Genomic DNA, 10868 nt, shown 5'->3' with positions numbered 1-10868 from the left:
GCTGAATATCAAACATTTTCTCTGTTCATAAGTTCTTTAGCAACATGAAGCTTTTATCCCATCTTTTGAGATACAGAGTCTGTTGCAAGATGCTGTGTTTTCTTTTTTCTTCCAAATAGGTAACTCAGATGTTTCTCCTAGCTGGGAGAAACACCTTCAGATGAAACCCTGCCCACTCTGTGAGCCACCTGAAATTGTGAATCAGGGATGAGCATCCTGACACAGCTTTTCTAAAACTGAGCTCCACCTGGTTTAGGTAACGTCTCTGCTCCCATGTAGGAAGCCCATACATTAGAGATGTGCTGCAAAACTCCCTTACCTTACCAGGTCATTGAGGTCGCCTGTGCCCTCCGTGCCCAGGTTTGCCATGTGCTCATGCAGTTCCTTACACAAAGTGCCTGTGAACATGTGCAGATTGGAAGGACCCATCTTTCCCTTCATCATGCTGTAGAGGTTGCCATGGTTCTGATAAAATGCTTCTGCAGGGACAGAAACTATATATAAAAAGAAACAGAAAAGTTTTGGAAAGTAGATGAAGTAGATTTTCACTGAAATATAGAGTGAAAATTTCTACACACAACTCGTGACTCTAATTTAAATGCCTTAACCCTTATTTTCCTAGAGTGAAATTCCCAGCAAGCTTCCTTCTAACCTTATAAAGATTTTGGTGAGCCCTCTGCTTCTTTTGAGTACCTGGATCAGAAACCTTTGATCCCTTGCGACTGAATCCAAATCACGTAGCAGGCTTACAGTGCTACACCTACATGAGGGAATTGCATTTCCCCTTCATTTTGTAGCATGGTCATGGGTTAAGATAAGCATTTAAGACATGATAAAAAAGCCAATGGGCTCTGGATTGGGCTTAAATGTTCCTGGGTAACTAGATTTGATTTCCATTCTAAAAGAGCTAGATCTTATTTACCTGCATTCTCGACAGCTTGTTGTACTGCCTGTTCAAAGTTTAAGTCTTTAGATTTAAAAAATGCTTCGGCTCCTTCTTCCTCAGTCACAAAAGTAAACCGTTTTCCCAGAGCAAATATTGTGAATACAGGCCCATGCTGGAACAAAGAAAGATTGCAGATTACTGTATTGTTAACACGTTTGATGGGAGCCCCCACAGGACTTTGGTACTGCTGAGAGGTCAGGTGGGAGGACCTGGTCCTTCCTGCTCTCTGCACACTTTGGCTCAGAAGTGAGCAAAGGTAAACATGAATCAGACCTAAATTTGTAGACTTACAGACAAGAAGGGAACATCATGGGGGCCTGCCTGACCTCTTGCAGCATAGAAGAGATTCCTTCCCTGAGATAAATATTTTACATTTGAATTACATTACATTACAGTTCAAACAATACAGCCTACCTGGATTTAACGAACCCAAGTGATGGATGATCTACTACATCCCTTGGCTGCCATAGCAAAGTAGCCACAATGTAAAAATTCATAATCCTACCTATTTCAATCTACTTTTTTTTAACAAAAACTCCCCACTCCTGCACCTTTTTCATATTTTTTCTTCTTTTCTAGTTTAAATGTTCTGCTAATACCAACAATTTCTTTCTTGTACAGCTTTTTAAAGATTAATCTCAAAACAGCTTACAAGCTTCGAGCAGAACAGATGGAGTTTGTTGAGACTTATATTCAGGGAAGGCTTTTGCTGCCATAAATCATGGTTGTCCCTCTGTATCAGCACTGGTGAGGCCTCACCTTGTTCAGTTTTCGGCCCCTCACTCCAAGAAGGACACTGAGGCAGGTTACATTGTGGACAAGTTTTCTGTTGATCTACTTGAAATATTGAAAAGTTTTAAATCTACCTTGTCTACATCGTTTATGCCACTGACTTTAACCATTTCTTTTCTTGTCTGTGCCTCTATTGTAAAGGCTGCTTCAGCAAAAGCTCTTTGGAGCCAAGGAAAATATTCCTTTTGACAGGAGCTGAATTATGATTGTGTCCTTCAACTGTAAATTATTAAAACAGAATGACTGTTTAAACTCCCTGGGTGATAATAAATAAAATACTGTTTTAATAATAGCTAAATTGCTATGGTTGGGGTTTTTTATGGATAGTAGCATGTTCTCGTCATCTGGCTGGATAAAAATAAGTGAATTTGTACCGTGTTTGTTTTTAAATCAGATTTTTTAAATTTTAAATTGACGTTAAAATGTACTTAAACTAATTTTAAAACAAAATTACATGTGAACTAATAGCAACCTAATGATCCAATAACACCTAATGATTCAATAACACCTAGTGATTCAATTAAGGTCTCACTCAATTAAAGATTGGAACTGTTTCTTTTGGATGGTTACATGCAAGCAAGATGCCTAACATCCCATTATAGACAATAGAGATCGAATCTGGGGAGCCTAAAAACCCATTAATCTGACCAACTACTGCACAACTCTGGTTTTAGAGATGAGCTGAATGGGCCTTAGGTTCCACTGACCGTCAGTAAAGCCTGGACATCTTGCCTACCTCCAAACACCTACACAAACAACCGGGTTTTGTATCTTATCCAATTTACTGCAATCTACTTAAAATAATTAAAAATAAACCACTATTAAAGAAAAGTAAAATAATTAATGCTCCAGGTGTACAGAATCCAGGTGGGGAAGCAATGTGAGTTAGCAATTACATCAGTTTAACACATGTTTCCACCCTGGAGCCTTTCACTGCAAGTGATGGACTAAGACTTTGTTTCAAAGTATTAAGTAGAATGAACTTAAGCAAGTGCTAGGTAAATCAGTGATAAATATTACAATTTAACACAATTTAGAGGCATTAAAATATAAAGTTGTGGAAGAGCAACAGGAGGATGGACAGGCAAACACGGTGCCTTTCTAAAGGGCTCCTGAAGAAGGACCTGGGAAGCCTCAAAGAGTCATTCCTGTACTTGGCAAATTTTTATAAGCGTTATTAAAGACCAGGATTAGCAGTGGATAAACAGGATGTACTGAAGAAGGGCCCAATACAGCTTCTAGGAAGACATAAAGATGTGTGGCCTTAAATATATTCCTAATTCATTCCTTAGAAGAAGGAATTAAAAGTTTACTCATGATCTGGAGTCAGCTGAGAGTCTGAACTATGAGGAGACCTAGAAACATCAGAGGAGAAGAAGGCCTAAAAGAATCACATTCTGAAACGACTCCAAGATCTACTATACAAGTGCTAATAATTAATTTAGGGCTCTCATCTTGCTAGGAACAGTGGAGGAAGGACAGCAAACATCCAAACCCATCCTGTGCCCATCTCTTCAGTTTACTGTGTCTTTGTCCATTCCATCCCAGCAGGATACACTGAGCTAGAAAAGGCAAAGGGGTGCACAGCAAGCATGCATGAAAGTTTTAATAAAAGGAGACTAAGTGGACTTAGATCCCAGGAAAAGTGAAAAGAGAATAATTGTTTCCAGTTTCTCGTAATGTGAAAGCTGATGAGTACCTATGAGAACCTAGCCGGTTTAAAACCAGACAGAATGCTTTCTTCATATGGTTCATGGTTAAATTATGGATTCATTGTGGTGGGATGCTGTGAAGCCAAAATTATACACAGGGTAACAAAAGAGATGAGGTTATCATAGATCATCTGGATGCAAATTCCAGCCTAGGAAGTCTCCAAACTGTTGACAACCAGAAGATGGGAAGAAAAAGCAGAAGGCAGGGTACTCACATCAGGGTGTGCTCCTTACACCCTGTACTGAGCATCTACAAATAGCTGCTATTGGAGACAGACACCTGAATAAACAGACCTTTCACCTGTCCTGGTACAATTATGCTGATCTAATGTCATGAAATCAGCAGCTGAACAAGCTGTCAAGCAGTTCTGCATTCACCATCCCTGTGGTATGGGCAGGTACCAATGAAGCGTGGGCAGTGCCTGCCAACGCTGTGTCCCAGTTTACTGCTCTGTTTGAAACAGTGTTTAAGGAGACCTGATGACATACAGAGATACAGGAAGCAAAATAAAAATCCTCTTGGGATTTAGGGCCTATGAAGCTGCTTTCACTCATGAGAGCTCTGTTTTTTCCAAAGGCTGGGAAGCATCACACAAAACAGTGGTGCCATGATGACAGGCAGATCTGAGCCTACATGAAAGTAAAACTCCTGAGAAATAAAAACTTCAGAAGGATGTTTTCCAAAATCCCAAAGGCAGGAAAACAGGGAAACAGCCGTTCTTCCCAGGGGCACTGTGAAGTAGGGAGCAGCCACTCTCAGCTGCAGTCCTGTCGAGACTCATGTTGGGAGCTATGTGCACTGGGCTGGTTGTCTCTTCCTTGTCGTACACACACACAGGTTCAATGTCATGTCCCCTCTCTATCTCAGGGACTTTAGCATGTTGGTCTTCTGTGCATGAAACCAGGGTCACAGACCATCAGCAATTCAGCTGTGGACATCGCCTTCAGAAATGCTCCACCAGAAGCCTTGTCCTCTTCTGCAGCCTGTTTCCCCTCCACCAAACTTCACGCAGGATGAATGTCCCTTGCCGTGTAACCCAGTGAGCCATCCCTCATGCAAACACAGAGAATAAGGCTGAGAGGTACCCAGCTGAGTCCTGAGACATGGCACCATGTCCCAAAAACAGTCAACACACCGGGAGTGACGTATGGATGCACAGGTCAATACAGCAGTGCAGAACAATCTCATGGGTTTAACTGAACTTTTCTGGTTAGCTTAATCAGCAAACTGATCAGAAGCTTTTGAAATTCCTTATTAATTCTTACCATGCTTGTCAGGCAAAGTGGGGAACCACATCTGTGAAATCCTTTGAACCCCTCATTAAGCAGCTCTACCTGTATTTTATGTTGCACAGTAGCTCCAGTTACCCACCCTGCCTATCCCAGACCGCCTGCTTTAGCTGCTTTAACCACCCAGGCAGCTTTAGGAGGAAGAGGTGGTATCTTTTATTAGACCAGAGATTCAATATTTAATTAGAGCAGAGGATCTTTCTTTTCTTAGACCCACTGATGACACAAGGGGAAAAACAGACAATTCTTCCAGCCCACGTCTTCTTCTGTAGGAGGAAAACAGAAGCAGTGAACTTCAAGCGAAAGTGCAGGTGGGAAGCAGTGGAAGTCTGGTGTGGTACTCCAGGGCTTGAGAGAAAAAGCAGTGAGGGATATACACTAAAGGGACAATAACAAGAAAGCTAACTCTTTAAGAAACTAAAAGAAATGAGTGTCATTTTGACAGACTGAAAGATTAATAAAGAGGAATTTTCTAACTGCAAAAGTCTCCCCTGAAGGTAATGACCCTGTGGAGCTGAAGAGGTTTCACAGTGCCTACAGCCTGGTTCTGCACCAACGTTTACAAGGGCAGCTTGCTCATACGAAGGACACGTAACCCTGTTCTGGCAATATGAAGGAGCTTGGAATTATTGCAGAGGCGTTTTGCAACCCTTGTAGCGCCTGCTAATCACCCCTTTGGCAGCAGCACTTGTTTTATTTGGCTGTACTGTGCCACAGTGCCTACTTTAAAATGGAACAGGCAGGAAAAGGCTCAGCCTCAGCACATTGTGCCAGTGCAGGAGGTGGGAAGGGAGCGAGGGAGACATCCCTGAGAAGAAGGGGAAAGCAAACACACAGGAAAGGGGAGATATGTAAGAAAACCTTCTCTCTATGCTTTGCCTTATGTCGAGTTCTCTCCCACTGAAAATGCTTCTTGTTCTGGTTTCTGTCCCAACAAAACCTGGGGTTTATAAAGTCCCTCAGGTGTTTCTGGTGTGTTCAGATGTGGCAGTTAACTGCCATAGGACCAAGAGCAGCTTAAAGGGTCTCCAGGAAAATGAACATCAAAATTAATGGACCCAGAGGCACCAAGTTTGCATTTATGCTTCAATCCATTCTTTTAACATGTAAAAGTTTTGCTCATTCAAGCTGTGAATGAAATCCCTAAAGGGACTCTTCTGTCAGGTTTGTTTTAAAGTTTTGTATAAGAGATTTTGCTAGAAGCTTCCTGGGGAAAAAAAGCAACTAAAGCAAGCTTAAGTCATGGTGAAACACCTGGCCCCAAAAAAGACTGCACTGGGAAGGACAGTTCTGCTGCTTTAATCCGGCCACCCCCAGGATATGTTTTCAATGCAACAAGGAGGTTCTCCAACAGCCTCATATCAGAAGAGTCAAAGAAATATTATGATTTTTTTATTTTGACTGAGGCTTTATCAGTTTGTTTAAAGGATTATATGGGATGGTTTCTGAAATAGTAGGAGAACGGACTGGAATGGGTTTTCTTCCAGTCCTACATCTCCGCCCTAAGATGAATTAACAAATAACTGATCATGGTTTGCATAGATGAAAGATAAAGCAATATAAGGTTAAAACCAAGCTGTTAAGCTCAGAGAAGCCAAGAAACTCCATATCATACACATGACCTTACTCTGTGGGGCACTCAGTATGCCTCAATACAAGACTGACAGCTCTTGATGTCCTCATACCTCATACTTCAGCTGATCATGCTTGAACCTCTGCTTTCCTTTAACACCATGAGTTTAACAACCATGGCTGCAAAGAAGTACTTACAAATATGAAACCCAATAGTACAAAACAACAAAGCAAATTTTAAACACCCAGTATTTATTAATACATTTTTTTCCAAATTTCAGAATGCTACAGTGGTTTCATTTTCAGCAAGTTCTTTGCAAGTAGTGGGCTGTGCAGTCCTTCGGTATTGAACACTGGATCGCATCAATATCATCACCAAATTAAAATGGGAATGCAGGGTTTACGTCAGTTAGTACCAGTGGCCAAGCATCTAATCTAAGTTAATCATTCAGGCTCTATCAGACAGACATAGAGGAAGAAAGGCATGTCCAGGGGGTAAATATTCACACCCATTTTTGGTAAGTTTTTTAGGATGGAAAAAGTGGCCTGCCAAGCATGCCTGTGTCTCTCTTGACGTTGAGGGACACCAGCTGGTACTCAGAAATCTCACCTAACTTCAGGCACACAAGTAATTACTCTCCTGGTCCCAGCCCCTGGCACAGGGCTTTCCACATTATCTGAAACCACGATTAACACAGAGCCAGAATGCAAAAGCAAAACAGCAGAGGTGCTGGGTCCAAACAGGACGATCACAGCACAGAGATCATGCCTGGATCGGATCCACAGCTTAGCAACGTTACTGGTACAAAGCCGATGCTGGCTAAATGCTCCTGATGCTGTAAAATGTGACAGGACAGGGGCAAACTTAATGCAAAAGTTTTTCCTTGCCTTTCCCCTTGCAGGCAGCCACCCTGAACACGCACCCATGAGCAGGCACAGCCATTACCTTGCTTCTAGCTTGCTCTATAAACTCCAGAGGAGCTTTCCCGAACTGAAACGCAGCTCCAAACCAAGGGATCCAGCTCCCGATGCAAGGAGGGGAGCTCGGGTTTCTCAGCGGAAACAAAACAGCCTTGACAATAAGAAGTCCCAGGACCGCGGCCAAGAGGAGAGCCAGAGCCATTTTGCCTCTTCGCTGCCTGCTGCAGCAGCTGCTCCGCCTGCCACTCCCCCCCCCCCTGCCACAGCGCCCGGCACGGCCGCGCTGGCCGGGATTGCCCGAGTGGCTGAATAGGGCCTCTTTTATCAGTCCTGCCAGCTGAGCACTGCCATGGAGACGAGATGTCAAAGCTCCAAGCGGCTCAGGGGACAAGTCCTTGCTCTGGAAAAGGCAGAGCTAATTCTCCGGGACGAGGACCAACTCCACTGCTTGCAAAACTTCGATGCTGCTGCGACAAATCCTTGGACTTTGCACCAGGTGCTGGAGGGCTACCCAAGCAGCCAGGGGCACAGCCAGGGACATGGTGGCAAAGGAGTGCACCACTTTCTTCAGTAAAAAAACAAACCCTACTTTTTAGCAGTATCAGGATTACAAAGCAGAGAGGCTGCGATTTGCAGAAATTTAGCTTTCAGCAAGGCAGATGGCAAGAAACTTTTGCAGGCATCACCTGAAGCAGTGAGCCTTATCACAGAATAACAGAATCACAGAACGTTAGGGATTGGAAGGGACCTCAAAAGTTCATCCAGTCCAATCCCCCTGCCGGAGCAGGAACACCCAGATGAGGTTACACAGGAAGGCGTCCAGGCGGGTTTTGAATGTCTCCAGAGAAGGAGACTCCACAACCTCTCTGGGCAGCCTGGTCCAGTGCTCTGTCACCCTCACTGAGAAGAAGTTTCTTCTCAAATTTAAGTGGAACCTCCTGTGTTCCAGTTTGTGTCCGTTACCCCTTGTCTTATCATTGTTTGTCACCGAGAAGAGCCTGGCTCCATCCTCGTGACACTCACCCTTTATATATTTATAAACATGAATGAGGTCTTCCCTCAGTCTCCTCTTCTGCAAACTAAAGAGACCCAGCTCCCTCAGCCTTTCCGCATAAGGGAGATGCTCCACTCCCTTAATCATCTTTGTAGCCCTACCTTATGAAAGGTGTCTCCCACCTGAGATGGTCTCATTAAAGGCCAAATGTGTGTCCAGTGCCTGAGGAGCAGAGAAAGGCTTCGGAGGATTAACTAACAATTCAAAACCTGCTGGTGACCCTTATAATATGTCAGAAGACAGGATTTCAGAGAGGTCTGATTGGTTTCTTTGCATGCATGGAAATAGCACATCAAAATTATGTACAAAATTCATCAAGGAAACCCAGGAAGTGCTGTCACAGACCACCCCTGCACACCTTCAGCAAGTTTCAAGACATTACAGAACCAGGAGCCCCATGATGTGTCAAGAAGTTCATAAAGGGGCTGGAGCATCTGTAATTTGAGGAGAGGCTGGGAGAGTTGGGGCAGTTCAGCCTGGAGAAGAGAAGGCTCAGGGGGATCTTATCAGTGTGTATGAACACCTGAAGGTAGGGCACAAAGAGAACGGAGCCAGGCTTTTTTCAATGGTGCCCAGAAAAAATGGCAAGTGAGCACAAAAAAATACAGAAAATTCCACTTATTTTTTTTTAAATCATGATGTTTGTCAGACAGTGGTACAGGTGAAACTGTGTACTTTTAGAGAAGGCAGAGTAGGTCTGTCCCCAGAAGTGTACATTAAGGGACGAGAGGCAATGGACATAAGATGCAAAGTGGGAAATTCCATCTGAATATAAGGAAAAGATGTTCACAAAGTGGTTAAGTGCCAGAGCAGGGTGTGGGTGTGGAATTCCCATCCTCGAAGGTTTTCAGAAGGTGACCAAACAAGGCCCTGGACAACCTGATGTAACTGTGCAGCTATCCCTGCTCTGAGCAGAGCACTGTCCAGGTGACCTCTAGAGGTCCTCTCCAACCTAAATTACTCTACAGATTGGTGATATGTAGGCTGATATGTAGTGGCACAAACTGATCCAAGCCCAGAAAATAGCTATGGTGGGAGGCACAAAAGCACTAACAGCAGATGGCATAAACTGCCTAGAGTAAGGCTCTGAACTCCTCGTACCCTCAGAGCAACCAGGCACATTTGCATTAAATTGCAATACGCCTCTTTGCCATTTTAATCAGGGTTTTGTCAGTGGTTTGTCCCATTACTGCACAGATTCTAACGAATTCTAACCCAAAGAAGGATCCAATTTGAAACTGGTTACTGGTGACTGACAAGATAAATTCATCTCACTTTAGCTGAATATTTCACCTGCTGTGGTCCCTTCATTTGTCTAAATCCTTGTGACCTGGACACAAAATGTTAGCCAGACAGGGGCGTGGAGGGGTGTTCTGGGATAAATTTCTGTAACCTAAAAAATCCCCAGATCCTCAGCATGAGGATTAGTGATTAATGGCTAATGATTAACTTAGTGATTCAGCTGAGCCTTAATGATAAATTAAAAGCTTCTCTTGAACAGCGCATGCCTTACTCTTTTTTTTCACATGATGAGAACCCAAATATACCTACATTATTTTAAGATAAATTAGGACTGGCACACAATTGATGGGGCTTCAGCATTCAGCCAGGAAAAGCTTTAAACTTCCCACATATGGGGCTTTGGGCAAAGATCAGCGTCTGTCTTCTGCCTCTTGCTCAAACGGCACTGCTCTGTGCCTAATCCCCAGATGTGAATGGCTACAAGCACTAGGAAGTGAGTTCCCAGCTCGGCATGTAGCTGTTGTTAACGCAGCTTTTGTTAAACCAGGTCTAGATCAACTCATCCATCTTAGGTGTCTGTGCAGCCGTTCGGCACAGGGACGCAGTTTGGGGCTCCCGAGGTGCTGCTGTCAGTGACAGCACCCCCTAAAGCAAACAGACCCCACGTGTTCCCATAATCTTGAGGTCTCCTTAATGATATATATTTTTTAACGTAGATATCTGGCAAAAGGTGCGTGTGACTGTACCGGCAGCGCCGGTTCCCTGGCAGAGGGCAGCGCTGGTGACAGACTACATTTCCCAGGAGCCTGTTGCTTTTGTGTCACCGTTCAAGGACCTCTCAGCTCTGCAGGAGGCACTTGGGTTGCTGCGATTCCCGGTGCTGTCGCTGCAGAAACATGACCTTCAGCAATATGTCTCCTAAACGAGCCAGAGCAGAGCTGAGCTAGGGTCTGCTTTTGCTCCAGACCCTGGCGGGGTGGCTGGGTGGCCTTGCTTCATGTCGGACGCTAGATGTCACCTGCAGAAGAAGAGAAGAGCTTACCTCTTGCAGAGAGATGGCCCCGAGCCAGCAAATTCGCTCTGTCAGCCTGTGCAGCGGCTGTGGCAGAACTAGGTACAGCTCGCCGCGATTGTCCCACAGGGAAGGGGGTCAAAATGTACTTACGGGGGGCAGGGGGAACTTCAGTCTCCGGACACCTTATTCCTTGGTGTTCGGTCCAGCTTTTCTGCTCCAACAAATCTGTTCGTTCCACTCTGCTTGTCGTGACTTTTCAATAATTTAAGACTTGCAAGTGTTTTGTGCCACCTGACTGTGGTTGAAGGGAGGGGTTTTTCAGGT

General features: G+C 44.2%; 1 protein-coding gene across 1 annotated transcript in view; it reads right to left on the bottom strand.

Annotated features, from left to right (window-relative positions):
• LOC104546365 (24-hydroxycholesterol 7-alpha-hydroxylase) overlaps positions 1 to 7435 on the bottom strand; it is a 22174-nt gene extending 14739 nt beyond the window's left edge. The window contains exons 1-3 of the mRNA XM_010191741.1: positions 7259 to 7435; positions 923 to 1058; positions 320 to 494 (exon numbers count right to left, since the gene is read on the bottom strand). Of these exons, the coding sequence (XP_010190043.1) occupies positions 320 to 494; positions 923 to 1058; positions 7259 to 7435 (488 nt within the window). The remainder of the gene's footprint in view (positions 1 to 319; positions 495 to 922; positions 1059 to 7258) is intronic.
• Positions 7436 to 10868: the final 3433 nt, after the last annotated feature.

This window comes from Mesitornis unicolor, unplaced genomic scaffold, assembly GCF_000695765.1.
Source record: "Mesitornis unicolor isolate BGI_N332 unplaced genomic scaffold, ASM69576v1 scaffold29, whole genome shotgun sequence".
Classification (NCBI taxonomy): Eukaryota; Metazoa; Chordata; class Aves; order Mesitornithiformes; family Mesitornithidae; genus Mesitornis; species Mesitornis unicolor.
Note: the sequence above shows the minus strand (reverse complement) of the source record. Positions and strands in the feature narration are given on the sequence as shown.